This window comes from Panthera pardus, unplaced genomic scaffold, assembly GCF_024362965.1.
Source record: "Panthera pardus isolate Hobbes unplaced genomic scaffold, ASM2436296v1 HiC_scaffold_17, whole genome shotgun sequence".
NCBI classification, from domain to species: domain Eukaryota; kingdom Metazoa; phylum Chordata; class Mammalia; order Carnivora; family Felidae; genus Panthera; species Panthera pardus.
In genome coordinates, this window is record NW_026526732.1 from 92,709,737 (window position 1) to 92,737,327 (window position 27,591).

General features: G+C 33.3%; 1 protein-coding gene across 1 annotated transcript in view; it reads left to right on the top strand.

The window, feature by feature from the left end:
* LOC109248239 (protein eyes shut homolog) overlaps positions 1–25,712 on the top strand; it is a 301,776-nt gene extending 276,064 nt beyond the window's left edge. Inside the window, exons 9-12 of the mRNA XM_053905309.1 lie at positions 10,570–10,744; positions 11,673–11,751; positions 24,572–24,771; positions 25,700–25,712. Coding sequence (XP_053761284.1) covers positions 10,570–10,744; positions 11,673–11,751; positions 24,572–24,771; positions 25,700–25,712 — 467 coding nt within the window. The remainder of the gene's footprint in view (positions 1–10,569; positions 10,745–11,672; positions 11,752–24,571; positions 24,772–25,699) is intronic.
* Positions 25,713–27,591: the final 1,879 nt, after the last annotated feature.

A 27,591-nucleotide genomic window follows, 5' to 3' on the forward strand; every position in this document is an offset into this window, starting at 1 on the left:
AGTTTTTTAAAAAAATTTTATTTATTTTTGAGAGAGAGGGTGAGAGAGAGACAGAGTGCAAGTGGGGAAGGAACAGAGAGAGAGGGAGACACTGAATCTGAAGCAATCTAGGCTGAGCTGTCAGCACAGGGCCTGATGGGGGGCTTGAACTCACAAACTGCAAGTTCATGACCTGAGCTGAAGTCGGACGCTTAACCAACTGAGGCAACACTACATGTACTTTTCAATATTTTGACACTAGTCATGTGTCAGTATATCCCATTGAGTATCAGCCATGTTTATCTAAAATGAAATTGTCACATATTCAAATTTTAATCATATCAAGATATTCTTTCTTAGTTATTTTTTTCTTATTTTCATTAAATGTAAACACAAGTAGCCTAAAATACAATTCTTTTTACAAAATCGCTTTCTTCTCCAAACTTATTTTTTATGGCTCTTTTATAATATTCGGTCTTGTCTACTGAAGTACTTTCTTTGTTATGTAAAGATTTTGATATGCATATAAGATAAAATAAGAATTTGATGTTGAAGTAGATTGAATAAGGTATGCAGAATCAGAAACAAAGAGTTGTATGCAATTATCTCTATATATAATAAACCATAAAGTTAATCCTAATGATCTCAGTTGTTAGCCTTATGAGTTGGAAGATGGAGTGCAACAGTCTGCTGATACTCAGTAACACACACTAACTGCATGTAGGCTATTCTGGGCACTCATTCAGACTAGCCTCCAATAATCATTCTTAAAGTGTGTCCTCCAAGGTATATATGTGTGAATTTCATAAGTTCTGACAATATTTTAACATGTTCATTTCAGTCAATGCCTGAGATAATAAATGATTATCTATACATTAGAACAGGACTCTGACTTATCTCTCTCACTTTGTTATGAATATTAACACTTTCTCTTGTCTGATATCTTCCACTTTTAATCTGTCCTCATATGCCTATTTGCATTTACATATACACTACATACCTTCACCTTGAACAACTTCTCACTTTTCCAAAGCTCTCAACATAGTTGCCTAATTAAATACATGGCTCATTTCACATGCTTCTTGACTTCTTCATTTGATATGATCTAAAAACAATAAGGGAGCAACATACATGAATTGGAATATTGTTTTTGCTTGTCTTAGCAATTCTGTGAAGGGTACTTTGATCTCCTCTTTAAAAGTTCCTCCTAATGGTGTAGTAATTGTTTTTATGACTTTTCCAATGAACTATGAAGTACTCTAATGTCAGGCCACATTCCTATGGTAATGAAGTCTAAGAGAGAGAAGCTTTCATTTAATCCTGGCCTGATATTGAAGAGTTGCCTCCCTTCTTTTCATAAAAGAGGTATAAAAAGATAAGGAGAGACAAGATACAAATGAGCATCATTATCATCATCATTTTTATCATCAAATATTTATTGATACTTGTCCTATGCCCAAAGCTCTAAGGACTACTATAATGAATTTTAAAATTCCTCGCCCAATCTTGGGCTAGTTATAGATAGAAAAAGAAAGCATCAGTAAAATTTCTTGAGAGAGCTTTTGAAAATAAACATGGGTTAAACATCATCTCCATAAAATCTTTCCTCACAACGAGAACAGTAGCAAAATGATTGTTAACTAAATGCTTAATCCATCCTTGTTTAATCCAATACCTAATATGTTAGTACTTTTATTCGGAAGTTCAACATATAGTAGTACTGTAGGGCATCTCTTGAGATCAACATATAAAATCTAATTATACTTGTTTTATGGCATTTGAAGGTTCAAACTTTAAAATCACATAAGTTTATTTTTGCATTAATGATATATGTTTTGCTAATAACTATAATTTATTTACCTTCAACACTTTTTTTATTTTTTCTAACCAAATATTGTGAAGGAAAAGTTCATTTCCTAGAAAAATGTTCCTAAGTCAGGCTTCCCAAAAATGAAACTGAGATTTACATGCAGGGAACTTCTTGAGGATATTTTCAACAACAGTACCTGTTAGAGAGAAACAAGAGTAGGACTGGGAAAGAAAGATGTTGAACTAACAGGTAGTTATAACAGAAGCCTCAGTTAATCACCCAGGCATGCTGAAGCATCCTTCAGAGTTGACCCAAATTGAGTCACTCTCATATACCATATAACAACCAGTGAGAGAGCCCAAACTTGAGCAAGGCAATTCCCTTTGCCAAGGAAAATTCAATTCATGGGGAAGAATTCACATCCAAACTCTTGGAAAGCAACACCTCCAGCAGCAGGAGACATGAGTTCCTTTATTTTGAACAAAGATCTGGGATGCTCATTACTTCATATACCACAGTCAACCACAACTACTTTCAAAAATAAATATACTTCATCTGAAAAATGTTTCCCATAAATTCTGATGTGTCTGGTTTTTTTCTGAGTAAATATACAAGAGGGTGATGACTGGAAAGAACTATAACTTCTGCCACTGAAGCAGTTTTTGATACTATAGCTGATATACATCTTCCTGTTCTCTGCAATTTCTATTACTCTCATCCTTATTTGGTAAAATGTGCTAGTTAGTGGTTTGCCTGGTGGAGTAATCTAGAATGTTATGCCTGAGTTCTGATCTCTTAGTAAAGCTGTTGGTGCTGTGTTTGTCTATTTACTGACAACATTGGACAAAGAAGTACCAACATACTATACTTAAAACAATTGGAAATATATTTACCAAACTAATCCAAATGGTTATCTCTGGGAAATAAGACTATAGAAGACTTTATTTCATACGTGCTTAAATTAGTTATTTATAATTGTCATACTTTTTTGGTTAAAATTAATATTATAATGAACTAAAGTTGCAAAACCAATTCACAGTCTCTCGTGCATTTTTCAGTGCAAACAAAGAAGAATAGAGGCGCTTGGGTGACTCAGTCGGTCAAGTGTCTGACTCTTGATCTCAGCTCAGGTCTTGATCTCTTGGGTTGGTTCCTAAGATTGAGCCCTGCTGTAAGCACAGAGCCTGCTAGGGATTCTCTCTCTCCTCTCTCTCTGCCCTCCCCCCTCCCCCCGCACTGCTTCTGTCTCTCTAAGTTAAATAAATAAATAAATAAATAAATAAATAAATAAATAAATGTCTAGATGTGTCCATTTGAATTTTCAAAGTCATTGATTACTAAGTCCATTGATTATGTGAGTATTGTGTTTCTGCATTAATTTATCAGGTCATTCATATGTATCATCCTATTATGTCTGTTGTAATCATTTTCAAAATGTCATCATAATTTGGATATTTTCAACATTAGATGAGCAGACTGATCATTGACAACATGAGAAGTTTTGTTTTTGGAATTTTATATGAAGTAAAAATAAGTAGATATGATCTCTGTCCTCAATCATTAAGTATGGAATATAAGACAATAATTCAAATAAGTATACTTTAAGGATAATCTGATAAAAATTGTTAGCTAATTTTTGTTAGGCAATATTTAAAAAAAAAACATTTAAAAATGAGTTAGGATTTTAAGAGGGCCTGGGTAAAATCACACTTCCAATAAGCAGATAAGGGTATAACATTCCAGGCAGAACTATCAGGGTGTAAACATAGATATAGGAAAATATAATATTTAATTCTAATCTAGTTTGATGAAAACAGTGGTTCATAACATCTGCCTGTGCTTTGGAAATATCTGGAGAGATGTTTTTGAGAATACAGCTTGTCAGACATACTCCCCAGAGATTCAAATATGGGAATTTATATATATATTTTTTAACTCCACAGATAATTCTATTAGGTTTCTAAACTAGGGTACTAGAGTAGTTATTAGCATCAGAGGAATGGTAAGCAAGGCAATTGACCCAGAGAAAATAGTTTTAGGCTAAAAATACTACGTTTATTTCAGGAGACACTAAAGTGATGGTTAAGTATTTTGTTAGGATAACATAAATGAAAAGGATTAGGAATCAGAAAAGCCATTTTGGAAAACTTGTCCAACATGTAAGACTGACCAGTTGGAGAAAGTTGGGTGAAGAGGGCTTAGAGAGAAAGTAAGACAAGGAATACAGACTTGAGAAAAGTTTGTTAGATAGATAGATGACAGATACATAGATGACAGATGATAGATAGATGATAGATAGATAGATAGATAGATAGATGATAGATATTTGCATATATTATTTCTGTTATAACATTGTCTATGCATACAAATATTTTACTGATCACATTTCTCAGTTCATATACTTTAATGGCTTATTTCTCTAAAGGATTCTTTAATTTCTACTGTGAAAATGTTCAGTACAGAGGCACATGTTGAGACAGTCTGGTAAAGAAGGTTTTGACACAGACAGGGGCATGGGAAGTCTTCCAAATTCCACAAGTTATCATATACTCTGCTTAGAAAAGGAGTTGTCTATGCTATTAATAAAATAAAGGACTCTACTGTTTTTGAGGACTCTAATATTTGAAAATATTCCAAATATAAACTTGTCTGTTGTGGATATGTTTGCCAAAATTAAAACATTTCTTTCCAAAGAAATAATATTGATAATATGGGTTGTATGTTAAAAGCACTTAAACTTCACTGGGCAGAAGATGTGTGGCATGAAATTCTATAAATGATTTTAAATAAGATCTAGTATATTCACAAATACACAAATCTTTATCTAGAACTGTATGGAAACCTATTACATCTGAAAGTTTATTCTTACTAAAAATATTTTTCAGGGAATAAAATGACTTTAAAGCTGGGAGGCTCTGGCACAGAGAGCAAACTTTTTTTTTAATGTGATCCCAACTATGTGCTGTCAACCATCAATGTTAGTAAATTTGTTTTCTTAGTTTCTTAATTTTGTATGTATACCATTTACTCCTGGTTTATGCAACTCTATTGCATTTATAGCTTTCTATAACCACTGAATCACTCCTTTGCCTGTCCAACTTTTTAAAAAAGATAGCATAGTCTAAAAAGTAAGTCTAGAAATATTGTTAGCTGAAAAAAAAAAAAAAAAAGATTAAGAATCAACCTGTGATCCCAAGAAAAAGAAATAAGTAAAATCCTATAAAATTCTCATTTTTTCTTAATATTTAAAAACTATATAATCTTTTGGTCTCTTTAGAGATATATTGATATTTCGTAACTATAGAACTATTATTCTAAGATATATTTTGTGGCTTTCTAAGCCCCAAAGCAGACAGCAAGATAGCAGAAAAGAAAAGAAGTTAGGCGTAGCAAAAAAAAAAAAAAATTGTGATGTTTCTTCTCTGGTCAAATGAAACCCATAATGTTCTCATTAAATTACTTGGAAAATTTTTGTTACACTGTGATGGAGACATGCTGTGAAAGTACATACCAGGTCAACGAGAACTAAGTATGGAAGGAGTCCAGAACTATGACTGACCCCAAATAGATAGATGCTCAATAAATCTGTGTTGGATACATTGAAGAGTAGTAGGAAGTATCTGGCATATAAGGCAAAGTAGGCAAAGAACTAAGACTGAGATTTTGAGCAAGCCTTAGGTAATGCCTAACAAATACTAATAATATTTCTTTTTGATTTGCTTGGATTCATGGAGATAATGTCAAAGCATTCAGATTCGAATACTGTAAAGAAAATAAATGAACCTACTGTTATAATAATAGTTACTATAAACACCATTTCTTTTCTTCTTCATGCTGCTAGAAATGTATATGTACTCTCTGTAAGTCTCCCAACTATGCTACAATGTAGATATTTTGATCCATAGTTTGAAGATGACTAATTTAAAGTTTGGATGGGTTGACAATTATGTTTTGTTGCTTTTTTTTTTTTGGTTATTTTTCATTTCTTGAGCATAATAATGTTTTTCCATTTATGGTGGTAATATACAATTTCTGTTTTTGGCTTTATTATGCTATAATTGACAAAATTGTAAGATTATTTAAAGTGCACAACATGATGATTTGATACATGTGTACATTATAAAGGGATTCTCCCATGTAGTTAATTAACACCTCAGAACTTTTATCTGTTTTTAAGAGAATATTTCTCTCTTAACATGTTTGAAATTATACAATACAATATTATCAACTATAGTCACCATGTTATTATACATTAGATCCTGAGAGCTTATTCATCTTATAGCTGAAAGTTTGTGTGATTTTACCAACCTCTTCCTATTTCCTCTACACCCAGCCCCTGACAACTGCTTTTCTTCCTTTTCTGTGGGCTTGACTCTTTCTTTCTTTTCTTTCTTTCTTTCTTTCTTTCTTTCTTTCTTTCTTTCTTTCTTTCTTTCTTTCTGTGGGCTTGACCCTTTCTTTCTTTCTTTCTTTCTTTCTTTCTTTCTTTCTTTCTTTCTTTCTTCTTTTTCTTTCTTCTTTTCTTTTATTTCTGTCTGTCTTTCTGTCTTTCTCTCTTTCTTTTAAATTCCACATGTAAGTGATACGGTACAATATTTGTCTTTGTCTGATTTACTTCACTTAGCTTACTGCCCTGAAAGTTCATGTTGTCACAAACAACAGTATTTCCTTCTTTCTCAATGTTGGTAATTATGTATGGGAGATCATTTTAAACCAAAGTCTAACACTCTCCACACCTTTATTACTTTTTAACTTGTCATGAATTCTTCTCTGTTTGAAGGTAGGGAAAAATAGAGATTCCATTAAATAATTCCCCCCGACTGCACAGATAAGACATGCCTTTCAGGCACACACCTCAGAGACATCACTTTATTCCAGATTCTGATTCTCACCATTCCAAGGACTGACAGTTTCCCCAGATTCACAAGAACTGTTTTGTTCTTGTTTGGGAAGAGTCAAAGACTTCTGAGGGAAAACGAAAACAAAAATGATGTGTAAAGCAAAATATAAATACACACACGCACACTCCACAATGAATTGAAGGAAGGAAGCATTGAACTAGACAGACAAAATTCATGCCATCTTGGAGTTAAGCTTGTAACAGGAAAAGTAGACAAAAATAAAAACATAAATGAACATATTTTTATTTGCCATTGGGGAAAATATTAAAATTAGGATAACAGTGATTGTGAATACGGAAGGGGATGCAGTTTTATCTAGTGTAGTCAACTAGGCCTCACTGAGAAAATGGCATTTCAATAAACACCTGAAGAAAGTGAAGGAATGAATTGTGTGAAATCTAGGAAAAGAGAGGGCCAGGAGGAGGAACAAAGTCTTTGAGGAGACATAAGTTCAGTGTAACTACAGCATAGTAGTCAAGGGTAAGGATAGAATATAATGAACTAAAGAGGTGAAAAGAGGGCACAATCTATACGGTGCTGAAGGATTATGGTGTTAAAAATGAAAAAAAAAATTGCTTACAGGGACAAGAGTGTCCAAGTCAGCTAATCATTACATTCTTATTCTCTCTGGAAGTTACTTAGGAAGTCAAATTAATACTATAATTGCTAAATAAAACAGTAGGGGAATGAAAAATTCCTAAGATGATGTTGATGATGTTGCTAAACTGAATTTGAGACATACTTGCCCTCTCTACAGAGAATAATTCAACAGCAGAGAGTAGTATCTTCTATCAAGTCTCCTGCTCTAAATAGTGCTAGATGCATCCTGCCAAATTCCCTTTTATCATTTTACCCCTTGCGCCACACTTTTCTGGTGAATTGAACATCTCTTTTTAACTGAAATTTTTGTCACCGATTCTGCCAATATTCTACATAGTCCTACAGAGACACTTTTTACTTGTCATGTTAATTAGAAAGATACCTCTGGAAACACCAAATCACTTGTTTTATACAATGTAGTTGTGATTTTTTGCCAAGAAAATGATATTTATTTTGTGTTAAATATGTATCAGGCCCTGGACTAGTTGTTTTAAATACATAGTTTTACTTGATCATCTGAATAAACCTGTGATGTCCTAATCAATGACTAATGTGTCTTCACTAAAATTACTATTGTTATAAATATCTGTTCTTTTCCATTGTGGAAGACCGCTAATGCCTATTCCACTTAAGATAGGCTTTCTCATGTGACTTGGCAAATGAAATGTAGGTGGGAGATTTAAGAACCAGTATGTGTTTGCCAAGTGCCCTTTTCCCTGTCCCACGATGATGACAATGTCCCAGGTAGGAGATGTTCCATTAACCTGGGGCCCAGAATGAAGATAATGTAAAGTGGGTATGCTCCCCTTGGTCATGGAGCTGTGTGACATGAGCCACTGAGATTTAGGAAAGGGGGTCCAATCCGTTTTTGGTTTTATTATTAATAACCTAATGTGCTCTATAATGCTTATGTAATCCATATTCTGAACCTAAGTTTTTATAGTCCTTTTAAATATGGCTGCAGATTTGACCAATTTACACACATTATTTTTATAACATCATTAATATCCAAAGTTCTATATAGGTAATAACATTTATGATAAAAAAAAAGTAACCACTATGTAATAGAATTTTGACTTGAAAACTGACAATCTTCTATATATGGTATATATGCCATATATATAGATATATATAGATATGTATATAGATATATATGATTAGATAACTTGAATAGATAATTCTACTATTATATAGATATAGATATAGATATATAGTAAAGTTATGATATCACTTTGTGAAATGGCTGCCTATCTGCCAATAGTCAACTTTTTTCCTGATATGCAAACAAATGCTGAGATATCTAACTCACCTAGAATGTACGCTTTCAAACTATTTATCTGAATTTTCTCAGATTCCTTTTCTCCACAAACATCAAAGCTTTCTTGATCCTCTTTTTCAGACATGGACTCAATTACTTCATTTCTTAAATTCCCAAAGCACTCAGTTTCCTCTCTCATTAGGACAGACACCATACTGTTGCATATTAAGATGTGGTGTGATGGTATAACATAGTGGCTAACAGCAGGCACTCTGCCATTTACTAGCTGTGAGATCTTGCGCTTTATTTTCTTATTCTCTAAAGTGGGAAGACCAATTTCCATGTCAAAAAATTATTATAGTTTAAATGAGTTGATCTATATAAGTTCTCAACAGTACCTGGCACAAAGTAAGTTCTCCAAGTATCAGTTATTTATTATTATTATTATTATTATTATTATTATTATTCTCTTCATTGTAATAAACTTATTTACTTATAACCTTCTCTTTATTTCCAGCTAGCTTATTTACAACTATCTGTTTATAAGCATTATGATAACTACGTGTTTAATAAGCTTATCTTTATTCTCAGGTAAATATTATGTTTCTGGATATTAGAGACAATTTTAATTGGAACTGTTAAAAGATAAACTGAGGCATATTAAAAATTTTGAGAGCTACTTTGCCCCAAAATTGATTCAAATGGGCAGCATCCATTTAATACATAGAATGGAGCAGAGGAGCTGTACAAAATGAAAGACTTTTATGGCCTAAAGGGAGCAGAAACTAGGAAGTTATTCTAGGCAGGAAAGCAGGTTGATTATTGCACTCATTAGGGCATGACAGAGGTCTTTCAGGCAGACTACCTAACTAGTGCCGATCAGGTGATTCCTGACTGACTGGTTTAAGATTCCTTTTCTAGGAGAGCTGAAACTGTAATTAAGTCTTGGTTTGGTGACATGACTCTATTTGGGGTCTATTGTCTTGTTTTTAACAGTGTCTATTGTATTACTCAGCACAGTAGCTTATGCACGTATCATAGTAGTTGCAGAATTGTCCATTTAAACTAATAATCACAAGCATAATTCCAGGAGACTGATTTGAATCCCAGTCTACTGTTATGGCCTGTGTGACTTGAAAACATTATTAAAACTCTCCAAACCCTTGTTTATTCACCAGTGAGCTAGAGTTAATGATATCTGCCTCCTGGTTAGATGACCATTAACTGAGGTAATATATGTAAAAGCTTCAGCGCAGGGCCTGATGCATCAACAAGTGCTCAATCAATGGTAGCTAGGTGCTCAGTAGGGATGGACACAATGACTAAAAGATTATTCCAACCATTTTCACCTTGTCTCTCTACTTTCTCCTAGTATCTCTCACACGTAAAACCTAAAATAGAATCTAGCTTTCCATTAAGCTTTGTTTATGTTGTTCTCCAGATGTTTTCTAATTATAAATATTGCCTCTGACATCACGTTTCTGGATTAACAGGGTCACTCTCTTTTCTTGTTTTGTTGTGGTTTTTTTTTCCTTTTTTTTTTGTTTGGTGCCCCTAGTTGATCACAGAGGTAACTCATGGTAGGTGCTTAATAAATATTTAAAACTTGGCCTTTGAAAACACTAGATATTTCACCAAAATTAGGTTGCATTTAGAAATCTCAGACAGTCCATTAACAGATTCACCAAGACCAAATTTAGAAAAATTCAAGCTCTTTCTTAACTTGTGTTGGTAAGAAATGTTAAACTGTCAAGAATCATTATTAAAAAAAAAACTATGATTACTATTTACAGTGACAGCTTGTGCTTTGTTTTTCTCATTTACATTAAATTAGTAGTGTGCAAGTTCATAGACCTCTAAACATGTTTAACCTTGAAAAATGTTTTTCCTTTGCTACAATGTGTCAAATTACCTTTATGGAGACGGAGTCTTCGTTTCTTGGTGACATTTACCATAAGGAACAAACTTTTGAGTTTTGCATTTAAATGGTCTCATGTTTTGTCTTGTCTCTTCTGTTGTAGGCATCAATTGTAATGAAGTAAATATAGATGAAGGTCTATCAAAGCCCTGTCTCCATTATGGAGCTGGCACTGACGGCATCAATCATTGTACCTGTGACTGCAAGAGTAGCTTTTCTGGAACACACTGTGAAGCAAATGCAAATGATTGCCTCTCAAATCCTTGTCTACATGGAAGGTTGCTATTTTTATTTTTCTATTATTAAATGCGAAAGTAAATTTAACTCACAATATTTAAGACTTAATGTCAAGGGAAAGTTGATAAAGATAATTTTAATTACGCTCTTTCATAAAACAAGAGCTAAGCACAGTTAAGATGACAGATGCTGCCTGTTTTACTTAATGCAGTGTACTGATACATTATCTCTGCCCTTCTTTTACTTCTGCTCATTAGCATAAAGTAATTTTCAATAAATGTGGATTAATTGGACTTTAATATACTTAAAGGTAACTGCTTTCAGTAATAGAAGTAGAAGGTAAGATGATGAGACATTCTATTATTTGCTCTGTGAAGGGATAATGCCACACACTTAGTATTTAAAATGTCCCTAAGTAGACTGGTTCTTTCATCCCTATGTGCATGTAAGGTATTGTTTGACATTATGGAATTGTATAGTGACCATTCTGCTCATGGATAGAATATTAGTTTATGCAAACTCAGACCCTGGATATTTCTAGGAGATGCATGTGGCAAAGAAGAATGGCTCGTAGATGCACCAGACTGCCTCTGCAACAATATTTCTCTTTTCTAGTCCTGCCACTGACCTTGTAAACAGGGAAGAGAGGATGAGGATGGGTAGCTCATTGCAATGCAGTTTGGCCATAGCTGACTTCAGTTCCCTACATGAACTCTAGACATACTGTTTATCTTTGAAACTGCTCTTTCTTTACATTGCCATGGGGAAGACGGCAAAAATTAAAATTGATCCGTTCTCTCAGTCCAGTCACCTTGAAGGATAAGAAACCAGGAACAGACTCTGCCTTCTGTTGCTTATGGGAATGTATTTTTTTACAGTAACTAGAAAAGAAAAACTTTAAATGGTGAAACTCCCTTGAAATTAGACTTTATTTTCTTAATTATTTAAAAATTTAATTCTGTGTTTCAGATGCATAGATCTCATTATTGAATATCAATGTTCATGTGTTACAGAATGGACTAGCTCAAGATGTGAGATCAAGATTAATGTAAGTTTCATAATTTTTATTAAATCTAAAGTAATTTAAAATAAAAACCAAACTACTTGCTATGGGTTTCAAATTAATGAACAGTTATTAAAGATTTAACTGCTCTTTCAATTTTCTCCTTTGGAATTTCTACATTGTTCTAAACAGAATGAAAAATCACAGCTTCTGTTCAGTTTTCCTCCTTTATCTCTTGTTATCATCAATTTCTACAATCTGGATCCCTCAATAATTAAGTCCTGGGGTGCCCCTGGGGGACTTAGCTGGTTAAGCATCTGATTTCAACTCAGGTCATGATCTTGCAGCTTGCAAGTTGGAACCCTGCATCGGGCTCTGTTCTGACAGCTCAGAGCCTTGAGCCTGCTTCAGATTCTGTCTCTGGCTCTCTCTGCCCCTCCCCCACTCGTGCTCTGTCTCTCTCTCTCTCTCAAAAATAAATAAACATTAAAAATTTTAGAAAATAGTAATAATTACTTCCTGAAAGTGGTCATTGTCAAAAGAAGCCTCAAAAGGCTTGTGCTTTGCCCTCTACCTTCCCCATTCTGGTCTTGAGACTCACAGGTGTCTGTGGATGTCTAAGGATGAGAGGAGTTTAAATTGATCCAGATATCACAAGAAGAAAGTAAATAATGGATGTATGTGCCAAGAGGTGGTACAGGTAAAGAACACCAATACCTGTAACACTCTCAAGATCTGTTTACCAGTTTTCAGAAATCTGTGATGTGATTGAGTCATGGTATTTTATGCCTCATTTATTGAGAAATGTCAGTTACCTGAAGTTTAGGATCATATTTGGTAGATGAGAAACTTGTGAGCCTTCCTGAATAATGGGACATTCTTCCAAATCTTTTCTGTCTGACATAGTAAAGAAAGGAAGTAAAAGGACTAAAAAGAGCCTCTAATATTGTGAGACTATGGATATTTTATTTAAATCCTTTGTCTCTTTCCCTTATCAGTAAAATATAGCTATAATAGCTCCTACATCACAAAGTCATTGATGGGATAATGCACATGTGACATGATAGGTACACAGTAAACAGTCCTTTCAGAGGGAGTGATGGGGTGGTTAAATGCATTAAGGAGAAACAAGATTGAGCCATTATTTTGCTGTTTACTTGCTACCCGCTGTGTGTTCTTGGATAAATTATTTATATTCTGAAATCGTATTTTAACTATTCAATGAGGGTAATTTTAGTAACACTGTCTTGGGTTGTTGTGAGGATTCAATTAGATAATACATGTAAAATAATTAGCACATTTTCTGACACATTATTTTTTAAAACTTATTTATTGATATTACATTGATTTATTCTAGATAGTGAAGCCATACTTGATATGGAAAAGGAAATGTTGTAACTAGTAAGTTCCTTGGTGGAGAATGGCCAAGGCATCTATCTTCTTTACACATATTGCCTACGGCAATCTCTAAAACCCTCTTTTGATAGTATAAATGTGGCATTCTTTTCAGAATTAAATACATAAATAAATAAATATTTTCTTTGTATACAAATTTATATATATTCGTATACACATACATACAATATTATGAGAACCATTCTTAAATTCTACCTATATACTTCTTCCTAATTCTACCTAAATTTTCTTCCTAATATTTTTATTTTAACAAGAGACCGGATTCGTTATCCTCCTTATTTAGTGACTTTTTGCTTCACTTAGTGTATTTTAGGAACCATTGCACCATAATACATAGAGCCATGACTCATTCCTTTCATCTATTTATTTATTTATTTATTTACTTACTTACTTACTTACTTACTTATTGATTTATTGTCCATTGAGGCATTTTATCTGCACATTTGTACTACATTCCTAGAAAAAGGATCAAAGTTGAATTAGTAAGACCCATATAAAGCTTATGTGTTTTTACGGTTTGCTAGGAACTGAGAAGCTTGAACTATGTAAGTCATACAGAACAACAAGGGATAGTTAAAAGGCATTGATTTTGGTACCTTAAAGCTATCTTTGAATTCTGCCTCCACTTGTCAGGTCTGTGATTTGGGGTAAGTTTATTTTATGGGGTAAGGATTTTCCCTCCTGTGTGTTTTCATCATGCTTCTTTATGGTCCATGATACCAGTTGAGGTTGTTATGGTCCATGATACCAGTTGAGGTTGTCAGTACAATGAAACCAAACTGGCAGGACAGGAGCAGATTATTCTGCCAACCATTTTTCTAGATCTTTGAGTTGTACCTCAAATATGGGGCTGATCACTCCATACATGTTTAACCTGCCTGTGAGGTTCACAACAATTTTCCCAGTTCTTTGATCATCGATGATTTCAAATCCATCCATGTGATCATCCTTCTTATTATAGTTAGAAAGCAGACGATGACTTTGGAGCATGGGCTATTAAAAACCTGGCATTTGCCTCTCTTTTCAGCATTGTTAATGCTCTTGAGAGCATCTGCCATGACATTCATGAGCCCCATTATGGCGCCGTGGAAAGATGGTGGAAAGAGCCTGACTCATTCCTTTTAATAAGTGTTGAAGAATTTCACTTATTTAATGAGACTATGAACATGCCAACTTCCCTAGATCCTAGTAAATAAAATCATTTTCTTTGTTTACTAATTTGATGAGGAAAATGTGACATGCATTGTTTTTATTGTTTTCCTAGGTTATTATCAAGATTAAGCACCTTTCCATAAGATTATTTGCTGTTTGTATCTCTTTGTGCCTTGTCTATTCAGAGCCTTTGATGAATAGTATTTTTTTTTATTTCTTGCTTTCTCCTTTTTGGTTTGTATATATTATTCCAAATTATGGGTAAAATCCACTGGGTTCTGCAAAATCACAAATCTTGTCTAGAGCTTAGCTACTTTTACTTTATAAGACTTGTAAATTGTGAGATTTTTATATTTTATTTTTACTTTTTTCTTTATGACACTGGGCTTTGCATCTCTCCTTAGAAAGTCTTTTCATACAGCAATATTTAAATTATTTTCTTATATTCTCATCCAGTACAATTTTAGGATTAATAACACTTTTAGTACTTTAATTCACAGTGAATATATTATTATGATTGATAAAAAGTAGGGCAAATAATTTTCCAAGAGATTTTTTTAATGTTTATTCATTTTGAGAGAGAAATAGATTGGGGTAGGGACAGAGAGTGAGAGAGAGAGAGAATCCTAAGCAGGATCTGTGCTGTCAGCATGGAGCCCAACTGCAGGACTTGATCTCTTGAGCCATGAGACCATGACCTGAGCTGAAATCAAGGGTGAGAAACAACTGACTGAGACACCCAGGCGACCCAATTTTCTAATAATTTTTATCAAAGGATCTGTTATTTCTCTATTGATTTAGGTTGCCTCATTTTTCATGCACTAAGTTCCTATGTATGGGTCAGTTTTAGGACTATTTATTCTGTTCTGCTTTTTTAAATTTCATGCTGTTGGGGTGCCTGGGTGGCTCAGTCGGTTAAGTGTGTGACTCTATTTCGGCTCAGGTCATGACCTCACAGTTTGTGAGTTCGAGCCCACATCAGGCTTTGCACTGACAGTGCTTGGGATCCTCTCTCTCCTTCTCCCTCTGCCCCTCCCCTGCTTGTTCTCTCTCTCTCTCTCTCTCTCTGTCTCTCAAAATAAATAAACTTAAAAAATAAATAAATAAAATTTCATGCTGTCATTTATATTAATTATTGCAGTTCAACAGAGTTTTTTTAGTGTCTTTTTAAATAATACATTAAGTACACTCTAAATATAATTTTGTCATTCATTTTGCAAATATTGGATAATTTATATATATGAGAAATGGAGATGAAATAATTTTTAGGCATACCTCCTACTCATCAGCTCCATTTGGAGATATCTATATAGATATAAATGTGTATCTTTACCTATTTATTGTAACTTCCTCTATGTTGTAATGCCCAGATAATAGCCTCTAATGGGCGTTCATGGATTGATGTCCGAGTCCGTCTTTCTAGGCTAGAGACCAGAGCAGTAGAGAAACATGGGCAGTACTCATTGAAAAGAACATTCTAGGTCAGTATGGGGCAGAGTGTTATATCTGAAGCTCTTTGGAAAATGAGAAGGAAAAGTTTATGTTAGAATTAGTGGGGAAAACCATAAGCTAAGTTCTTTTGTTCTGTTTTTGTTTTTGTAAATCTGACAATTTGAGGCAGGCTTTACAACATTAGAATTAATTCTACAATAAAAGCAAATCCATGATTGGGTATAGGATGTTGTAGTTAGTGACAAATGTAATTAACTCAACTCTGGGTACACATACACACACTCACAGAAAAGAACAGAGAGTGCGGAGATATAGAAAGCAGACATTGGGGCTGAGAAAGATAACTGCTACAAGGGAGAATTTTTTTTTTAAATACCAAATTATAAATATGTAAGAAAAGTACTAAAATGGGAAACCATAAAATATGATTATAAAATAAAAGAAGGAATCAAGACATTCTCAGCTGAAGGAAAGCTAAGAATTTATCATGAGCAGATCTAATTCAAAAGAAGGACTAAAGGAAGTTCTTTAAATAGAAAAGAAATGATTAAAGAAAATAACTGTGTGTGCGTGTGCGTGTGCGTGTGTGTGTGTGTGTGTGTGTGTGTGTGATTGTGTGTATGTTTGAATATAAGCTGAAATTTTCATAAGGGGCTTCTTATATAATAAGATTATTTACCTTTATCTATCATATACATTATGTACATTGACTTTTTTGTTGTCAATGTTCAATTAGTATGTAGTGGATTCTGACATTCAAAATTTTTACATTTACTGATATACTTTCTAAAGGTTCTATGATTTGTTACAAGTTCAACAAGGACTTATTCAAAAAGTTCTACTATTTTTCTTATTTCCTTTTTATTTGCAATTAAATGATTGATCCATCAGAATGCTTTTCAGGGTAAAGTTTGAGTTGTAATCTTGCCCCAAATGTCTCCTATTTCCCAGAGGTCGTTGCAAGGAATATCTATGTCCTTTGATTAAAAACATCTTTAAAATAAAATAGATCTCACAAATGGTAATATTTGTCACACACTCAGGATACCTTGCTTTCTCACTTTATCACTGCAGATAATTCTACATTAACATACATAGTTCTACTTTATTCTTATTAATATCCTAGTGTATGGAGGTTCCATATTTATTTAATCAGTACTTTCTGGATGGAGATTTATTTTAAGTGTATTACTCTTAAAAATTATCTATATTAGGGGAGCCTGGGTGACTTAGTTGGTTGAGCGCCGGACTCTTGATTTCGGCTCAGGTCATGATCTCACAGTCTGTGAGATGGAATCCCACGTCAGGCTCTGAGGTTACAAGAGTGGAGCCTGCTTGGGAATGTCTTCCCTCCTCACTCTCTCTCTCTCCCTTTCTCTCCATCTTGCTCTCTCTCAAAATAAATAAATAATAAACATTTTCTAAAAATTATCTATATTAGATGAAAAAGTGTGAGTTAATATTACTCAATTTCATTGCAGGAAATACTTATTATTACTTTTAAAACTCTGTCATTTGTGTGTGTGTGTGTGTGTGTGTGTGTGTGTGTGTGTGTGTATTTCCTTTTGGCCTCAGGGTATAGGATGTTGTGGTTAGTGACAAATGTATTTGTCACTAAAGGCTATTCCTTTCCCACCGTATTTGTTTGTTTTTTAGGAATCTTTTCCTACATATTTTTCTCACATATTTTCTCTATCCGTTCCATCATTTTTCTTGTTTCATGAGTCTTGAATTTCCAAAATAGAAGCAGATTTCTATTATCCCTAATGCAAGAGTGAGCCCAAACCTGAATCAGAACAAACCAGTGGGCAAAAGGAGTTGTACTTCCTTTCCCAACCTGTCTTGGCCACCAACACCAACCCTATGTCCCTTATAATGTTACAGATTCCTTAATAATATATTCAAAATGCTCTCAATCTTTTGCATTATTTGCCCATGCTTAACCCCTCATTTTTCCAAGTTATAGCACAATATACTTCCAAGATTTTGAATATATACTTTAAGTCTTTAGATTGTTTTCTCCTCCTCCATCTCCTCCTCCTCCTCCTTCTTCTTATTCTTTCTTCTTTCTTCTCTTCTTTTTTTTTTTAAGAGAGAGAGAACACAAGCTGGACAGAGGGGCAGAGAGAAAGTGAGAATCTTAAACAGACTCCATGCTCAGCATGGAGCCCAATGTGGGGCTCAATCCTATGACCCTGGGATCATGACCTGAGCTGAAATCAAGAATTGGGCACTCAACTGACTGAGTCGCCCAGGAACTCCCACGTTTAGGTTTCTTATGCAACATCCCTTTGTTTACCTGAGGAAATAGTATATATTAAAGTGTTAGCTTTTTTAAATGTCTTTAGAACTCTACGTTACTTTTAAAGAATATTGACATTCTTCATTGATGTTCATCATTCAGCCCTGATGTACTTTTCCATATTTGATTCATTTGTGTATTTCAGGCTGCTTCTGAGACAGTGGTTTTGCAGTGGCTCTCTTTCCTGGAATTACTTCAGAAACACAGTTTCCAGGAAACTATTTTTCAAAAGAGAAAATATTTACTACAAATATCCCAATTTTGGTATTTTATAATCTTGTTTAATTTATTGAAATAAAAAATTAAAAATGCATTTTCTTTACATCAAAATATCATAAATCAGATTAATTGGGAATCAAAATCTTCTTCCTATTAACTGCTTTAGTCCCATATTCAAAACTATATTGGAAGTAAATTTTAGAGATATTTAGTCTTTACCATATACATTGTCATATTTCTCGGCCAAGAGATTCCTCTGAGAGAGAAACCAAAGCTTGGTGGTACAATGAGCTCTAAGTTGGAATTCAAGGCATTTTGTGTCAGTGAGATTTTATTCTGACATCATCTTGCTATAGGACATTGGTGAAGTCAGTAACACTTTTGGGCTTGTTTCATTTTTGAAAATAAAATAAAATTTTTGGACTAGATTTTTTCTACTCAGTGTTTGGTCCATGGTCTATTAGCATCAGAATCACCTAAGAGTTTGTTAGAGATGGAAAAACTCAGGCCTCACACCAAATCTTTTGAGTTTAAATCTTCAATTTAACAAGCTACTGAGTATTCATTGTCAACTTAAGTCTTAGGAACAGTAGACTACATTAGTAGTTTTTATTCAGAGCTACACACAATTTGAGAAATTCTGTGACTTTCAATAAGTCTTTGCATCAGATAAGTTAAGGCTGCAATGGGTACCTTGTTCTTTTTCCATTCTTCAGATAGAACAGTTTCATGATTATCTGTTTAATATATTGTTTCTCCAAGATCTTATTTGAAGAAAGTAGTCCACTACCTTAAAAACAGCAGTGTAAAAAAAAGAAAACATATGATTCTATGAGAGAAATACTATGATAAAGATGATCTCAAGTAAAAACTTTCTGTTCTTCTGGGAAGTTCAGAGATCACAGAACAACTTCTGCATCTAAACTATACAACTCAGATGGAACACAACTATCAGAGAGATAATTGACACATTTACTAGCCAATCTGGTAGTTTGCTCTGGCTAAGCAGTCCATAATGAATACATCACTGTTCTGTTACTGCTACACTTCTGTACATTTCCTGGCATGGTGTTTTGAATGCAAGTTGAATGAACATAGTATTGGGGTGTAGCTTAATTGTCCAGATTGCCCTGATCTGCAACATCACTCTTAGCTTTGTTTTCTTTCTCTAAATACCCCAACCTTTTACTTTTCTCATTTTCTGAAATTAAATTAGTCAATTCTTCTTGGCAATCATTTTATTATATTTAAATAGAGTATAGCAAAATAATATAAATTATGATGAACAGAAGGAAAGGCATCTGCCTTAAGTTTTGCACCAGGAAAGATTAAGAATTATAAATGAATATTTGATTTCTTTTTCTGAAAAGAAATTGCTTTTGTATTTCCATTAAGCCTGCTAATTAATTTGGTAAAAGATTCTTGTTAACCCTAGAGACAGAACTTTTGGCAGTCTAAAAATGATCGTTTTCTTCCCATGGGAGATATAATTCAATTAGTTTATGTAATGCTTTCTATTAAATCATTCTATATATACCCAGCTGTAGGACTAAGAAGGAAACATGTTGTTTCCATGTTATCCCCTGTGGAATTCTGCATTTACATTCCATGAAAATAACTGCAGTACCTTTACAAAGTCTACTAAGTGCCCTCAGTTATCCTTAAGGAGTTTACATTTTCAGCACAGGTGGAACAAATATCCAAATGGCATTCACGTATAAAGTCATGCATTTATCTCTATCACTTGGGCAAGTGTAAAAGATCACCATCTGAGTTCCAAGCATGACTTGAGTTTTATAATCAAGGGCACAATCCATTTCTTATTGAAAGGGATACTAATTAAATTCTCTAGTGATTTTGACATCCTTAATTTTCCATTTGATAAATGATATGAATGCAATGGTTTCCATTAGCCTTTTCAGTGTGAATTTTATTGTTATGTTAACATTTTTTAAAAGTCACTAAATGTTTCTAAGCATAAATGTCTAACTAATGGTAGTTCTAGAAAATACCCATTTTCAGAGTAAAATATTAAAGAAATATCACATGTTTGCCTATGCTCTAGCTTCTTGTGTACCATAGTTCTATGTCTATGTTTGAAGATGTAGTAACTTAGATTCCTGAGTGCAAATGATTCATATTTCTGTATATTCATTAAGAAATCCTGGGGGCACCTGGATGGCTCAGTCAGTTGAACATCCAGCTTCAGCTCAGGTCATGATCTCATGGTTTGTGAGTTCGAGTCCCACCTCGGGTTTTGTGCTGACAACTCAGAGCCTACGGCCTGCATAAGATTCTGTCTCCCTGTCTCTCTGCCCCTCCGTCACTCACACTCTGTCTCGCTCTTTCTCAAAAATAAATAAACATTAAAAAATTTTTAAAAAGAAATTATGTGTAGACAACATATTAAGAGTACATAAAAATGTTTTACTAATGATGTCACAAAGTTCCAGAAATTATTTCTCAGAATTATAGGTGCCAATATTTTCAGAGTTAACATTACCTTGAAAAATGATGACATACCATATTTAAAGCACCATGCTTTTTGCTTTCCAGAATATAGGCACATGTATAATATCTAAAATGTAAACTTAAGAAGCATATAGCATGATATGGTAGACATTAATATACCAACAAAATCTGATTTACTGTTGTAGGGAAGTGCCAAATGACTGAAATAGAGGCTGACAAGGCCTGTGGCCTTCAGTATATAAAGGGAAAGAATATAACATTTACTGAACAGCTGTTATGTTCCAAGAACAGGGCTAATTACCTTATATTTACTATTTTATTTAATTCTCACAGGAGCCTGTATGAAGTGGATGAAATTGTCACCATTTTATGCATAAATGTACCTACAATAAATAAAATACCATTTATTTAATAGGTGGCTAAAAGTAGCATAAAAGTATAACAATATTCCAATGCTTAAAAAGTAAGAGACAGATATTTTACAGGTTCCACAAAGCCTCTGTCTGTACTTCTAGAATTATAGGATGCAGAAATGCCAGACACAAATTTGGGCAAATGCATGGGAAAATTGGCTAATTAAAAGATTATGATTGGATACACAATAAGATCTGGACCAGGACGGCGGCATATGAGGTGCCTGAATTTCCCTCCTGCCCTGGCTGCACTGAATGTACAGCTATGCACAGAGCAAGTCCCCTTGAGAGAAATTCAGAAACTACCACACATTGAGCAACTGAGAAAATACCCACACTGAAATTGGTAGGAAAGGCTGAGACACACTCTCACCATAAATCCCACTCCTGCACACTGCCATACAAGAAGAAGAAATCCCTAACTTCCATCTTCTCTTTGAGAAGTTATGGGTTGGACCCCACCCTAACATCCCGAATTTTAAGAATGCATAAATCTAGAGCTTTTGTATGCATTCACAGTTAAGTTGTTAACATGGATATGCCATGCTCTAAAATAGACAAAATACAAAAGTTAGTTGCATTTATTAATTTTTTTAACGTTTATTTATTTTGAGAGAGAGACAAAGGGCAACTGTGACTAGGGGAGGGTCAGAGAGAGAGAGAGAGAGAGAGAGAGACTTAGAATCCCAAGCATGCTCTGCATTGTCAGCACAGAGCCTGATGCAGAGCCTGAATTCACGAACCATGAGATCCTGACCTGAGCTGAAATCAAGAGCCAGACACTTAACCTACTGAGCCACCCAGGCACCCTCCAAAATTATTTCCATTTCTATACACAAACAATGAACTATCAGAAAGAGAAAATAAGAAAGAAACCCCATTTATAATAATACCAAAATGAATAAAATACTAAATTTAACTACGAAGGAGGTGAAACATAAATTTAATATAAATTTAACCAGTGTGCCCATACACTGAACACTATAAAACATTGATGCAAGACATTCAAGAAGGTATAGGGAAAAAAAAGAAAAAAAGAGAAGATATTTCCTATTCTTGGATTGGAAGAATTAATATTGTTATAATGTCTGTAGTATCAAAAACAATTTATAGATTTAATACCACGCTTATCAAAATTCCAAATGGTTTTTCAAAGAAATAAAAAAACAAACCTAACATTTGTATGGAACTACAAAAGACTCCAAATAGCCAAAGCAATCTTGAGAAAGGAGAACAAGGCTGGAGGCATTAAACTTCCTAATTTTAAATTATATTCAAAGCTATAGTAATCAAAGTAGCATGGTTTGGCATAAAAACAGAAACACAGATCAATGGAACACAGTAAAGAGCCCAGAAATAAATCTATGTAAATATGGTCAATTAATTTATGACAAAGGAGCCAAGAATGCACATGAGGAGAGGATAGTCCCTTCAAACACTGGTATTTGGAAAACTGATAGCCTCATGCAAAATAATAACTGGACTCCTGTCTTACACCATCACAGAAACAATTCAAAATGGGTTAAAGATTTGAAAGTAAGACCTAAAACCTTAAAACTCCTAGAAGACATAGCTGGTAAATCCCTTGATATTTGATCTTAGCAATCATTTTTTTTTTAGAGTTGACACCCAAAGCAAATGCAACAAAATCAAAAATAAACAAGTGGGACTACATAAAACTGAAAAAGCTTCTGCACGGCAAAGGAAACCATTAACAAAATTAACAACTACCTATGGAGTGGGAGAAAATATTCACAAACCACATATATAATAAGGGATTAGTATCCAAAATATATAGAGAATTCATACAACTTAGTAGCAAAACAAAGCAAAGCAAACAAACAAAAACCCCAAATAATCCAATTTAAAAAATGAGCAAAAGACTTGAAGAGACATTTCTGCAATGATGCTGTACAAATGGACAGTAGATATATGAAAAGGTGCTCAACATCACTGATCAGGGAAATGTAAATCAAAACTGCAATGAGATAATTGTCCCAACCTATTAGGTCTATTAGCAAAAACATAGGAGATAACAGATATTGGCAAGGATGTGGAAAAAAGGGAACCCTTTATGCTGCTGATAGCTATGTAAACTGGTAGAGTCACTATGGAAAACACTATGGAGGTTCCTCAAGAAATTAAAAATATAACCATCATATGATCCGGTAATCACACTTCTGGGTAAATAGATGAAAGAAATTAAACCATCACCTTGTAAAGATATCTGTAGTTCCATGTTTACTGCATCATTATTCACAATAATCAAGGTATGGAAACAAACTGTGTTCATCAATAGATGATTGGATAAAGAAAATGTGGTGTCTGTATATACAATGAAATATTATTGAGTCTTAAAAGGAAGGAAATTCTACCATTTCCAAAAACATTGATAAACTTGGAGGACAGTATGCTAAGGCAAATAAGCCAAACTAAAAGACCAATACTGTACTACATGGGTTCTCTTGTTAAAAAATCTAAAAAAAAAAATTTTTTTAAAGGCTGGGCTTACAGAGACAGAGAATAGAATAATTGATTGCCAGAGGGTAGGGCATAGGAGAAATAGAAAATGCTGGAAAATCACTTTCAGCTATAAGTTGAACAGATTATGGTGATCTAATATATAACATGGTGACTATATTAATAACACTACTCTACAATTAAAATTTGCTAAGAGAGTAGAACTTCAGTGTTCTCACTCCCTCTACTCTCAAGAAGAAGAAAGGTGAATATGTGCAGTGATAGGTGTGTGAATTAACTCAGTGGTGGGAATCATTTCACGATGTGTATGTATATGAAATCATTATGCTGTACACTTTAAATATAGTGCAGGGTTGTTTTTTTTTTTGGTCAATTATACCTTAATAAGTCTGAAAAAGTAATATACATATTAAAACAATTTGGGGGGGGGAAAACAACTATGAATGGAATAAAAGCAGATATTAAAGATGCCTTGTTTTGTAGATGTAAGTCCATTGTGAATTGTCTGTTCTAAGTATGTGTTCAAACCCAGGATTCCTTTGAGAGTTAATAAAGGCACTATTAATCACCCTAAGACAGCAGAATTAATCTAGGGCTGTTCCAGGCAAGCTGGCATGTATACTAAGGGTCAGTGAATTCCTGATATTATATACATAGGAAATTTGTTTTAGCATCATTATTTGGGTGTGCAGGAGGGTAGGTATTCACTGCCATGGCACATGTTTTAGCAAAGTTTAATAAAGTTGGTTTTTTTTGCTGAAAAATCAATAATGGGACATTTCTGGTGATAAAAAACGAAAATCATTTATTACCAAAAACATATTTCAGTTTCTAGAGGAATGGAATATCAGATAAGCTTGCATATTGATTTCTTACAAATATTTAAATAAAATAAGTTTAATAAAATGTTTAGTCTTATCACTAATAATCAAATTTGATTCTTTATTTCTTAATTTAGAACTGTACATCAAACCTTTCTATAAATGAAGACTTCTGTCAGAAATCAGTCGATGACTTTACTTGCATTTGCCTGAGTGGATACATTCGTGCATATTGTGAAATACATATTGATGGTTGTGCTGAGCCTGAACTGAATTTGGTCCTCTGTCTTAATGGAAGTATTTGTGTTGATGGACCTGGACACATGTTTTACTGCAGGTCAGTATTTATTTACCCACAATTAACTAAACATATATTTAGGAAAGCATATAAACATCATAAGAGTGATGCACGCTGAAATATAAATACTAAGTTTTTGAGTACGTTTTCATCTTAAAAAAATGAAATCACAAATTTAAATCAACAATTCTAAGGAAGCATTTACTTTCATATTTTTCAAAATACTATATACTCATATAAATTCCATGTTGGACTTCTAAAGTTTATTATCTCTCATTTTATAATTGTTTCATATCCCCTATCCTTCCCAGAATTGAATTGTTTCTTTTCTTAAATATTACACTACATGAATGACACCTAGATAGTTCATATTTATAATAGACTTATTACAAAGATTCATTAGTCCTCCTGCTGTACTTACAATTCTAAGATCTTAACAATTGATAAAAAATTTTTATGTGCTAAGATTTATAAAAATAAATTAATGTGTCACTGTATTTTTGAACCAACTACTATTTAAAATATCTTTTAAAAATTCTTAGGAGATAATTTCCATTACCTTTGTTTTTTATGATTACATAATATATAAATGGTTTTTATTTTGAGAAGTTAGCCATTACCTGTTCTATTTGTAAAATATAATTGAACCCACATATTTAAAAAATAGTTTACCTCTTCTATTTCATTTTGATTTTTGAGAGCTTGATATTAAGTTAAAATCTGTGAACAACTGTATTTCTTCTAAATATCTTAAATTTTGGGAAGGTTGAACATGTTTATTTTGGTGCATAGTTATTTAATAGTAAAGTATATCTATTATTTTTATATTTTATCAGTTATTTAAAAAAATATTAATATATTCTGCATTATGTTTATTATTGACACCACCATATTTTCTTTGTTCAATATCTACAGTGTGTTTTTGCCCTTTTATTTATTTTGATCTCTGCTGTATTATCTTATTTAGGGCATATCTCTAATGAAGTACACATAGGTGATTGTTTTACATAAACCCAAGATTATTATTGTTTCATTTAACATATACATACAGTGTTCAGTTATTATTATGACACTGTTATTCTTTATTACATATGACCTAACATGCCATTTTTATTTATAGTGTGGTTGTGTGTGTTGTCTCTGTTTTGTATCGTATTTTTAGCATGAATTTTGCTTATTTAACACTGGTAGTTTGATAAAGTACAGAAAGTAAAGATGTTTCCAATAGAATTGTAATTTTCTAAAATATCATTATAAAAATGATCACTTGAGCACTGTAAGGATCCTCTGATTGAACCTAATCAGTGCCTGGATGAAGTCAACAACAGTAAGTTCAACATTTACTTCCAATTAATACAATGTTACAAATGAAGGTTCGAGTCATGGAAACTCATTCTGTTCAATAAAAAAAAAAATAGAAATAAGTGAACCTAAAACTAAAATGTATATTTTTATAACCTTGCTAATTCAAGCACTATACAAGCTATGCTACAAATGTTCCATTTAGGAGATGTTATCCATGGGCTAGTTACACTGACCTTTCTTAAAGCATGAAGTCATTGGAATCTAGACTGAAGAGGCCTGCTTCTTTTCCTAGCTTATCTCCCAGGGACATAGGCAGCCATTACAGTTGCAAGGTTATTCAAATTACATTTTTTTTAAGTAGACTCCACTTAAAAAACACAGGGCTTGAACTCAAGACTCTGAGATCAAAACTTGAGCTGAGATCAAGAGGGATGCTTAATGACTGAGCCACCCATGCACCCCCAAATTGCATTTAAATAAGAGTTGTCTGTCTTCAAACTTCCCTGCTGATTCAACATTCCTGTAAGCTCCTGAAAGTCTGTGAATGGTAATTAAATGCCTTGGGAATTTCAGTTTTTAGGGGATTTGCACAGTGACTGTGAGTAGCCAAAGATGTTGGTGCCAAGTTAGCACAATGATCAAGCCATTTATTTAAAAAGAAAACTCATGGGAGAGACTGTTTTGCAAATTGAATCATAGATTTGTTTGTGGGTTAAGGATTAATCTGTGATATATTTAAACCATAATAAAATAATCATCTTTCTTTATTTAAAAAACTGTATCAAACCTACTGTTAGATCCCATTTTTTTTCCATTCTTCAAGTTAAATCAAAAAAGCATACTCTTAGAAATGTGGTAAAATTTTTGTCATTGTCTTTGTTATGTTCATTTTCCTTCAGTGTCTACACAAATCAGTGTTAATATTTGTGTTCTCATTGATGGTTTATTAGTTAATCAGCTTTCTAAATTTTGTTTGATTTTAAATGGGGAAAAAGTCAAAGCCTATAAATTTCCACCTTCATGACACTTATCCTGAAGTCTTCTTTTTGATGTCATTTTGTTAGTAAAAGATTTCAGCCTTTAATGATCTATAGAATATTCTATACTATTGGTTTCCTAATGATTTTGAGAAAACTAATTTTCTTCTGATTAAAAACTTATCCTATATGACAAACTCGGAAATTTGAAACTGAAAACCTAAGATATTTTGTTGTGTTCTTAGCTTAACATATGAATTAGAACTTGGAGAAGTACAAATTTTTAGACCTTATTATTGTTTGAGGATTATGTAGTTAATGTTGTTATTTTGCTTTCATTTCCATCATTGTAGAAAATAAACAAGAGAATGGCCTATTCTCATGAACATTATGTTTTATGAATGCAATTGATTCACTTGCTTCATAAAAGCTGATACATGATTTTTAATTTCTTTAATTAAAAACGATGTGTAAAATACTCAGTGACTGGCACGTAGATACTTTATAATTTAATTCCCTTCCCTTTTATCTTTGACATTGAAGCATTTAACCAGAATATGTGATGTTATATATTTTT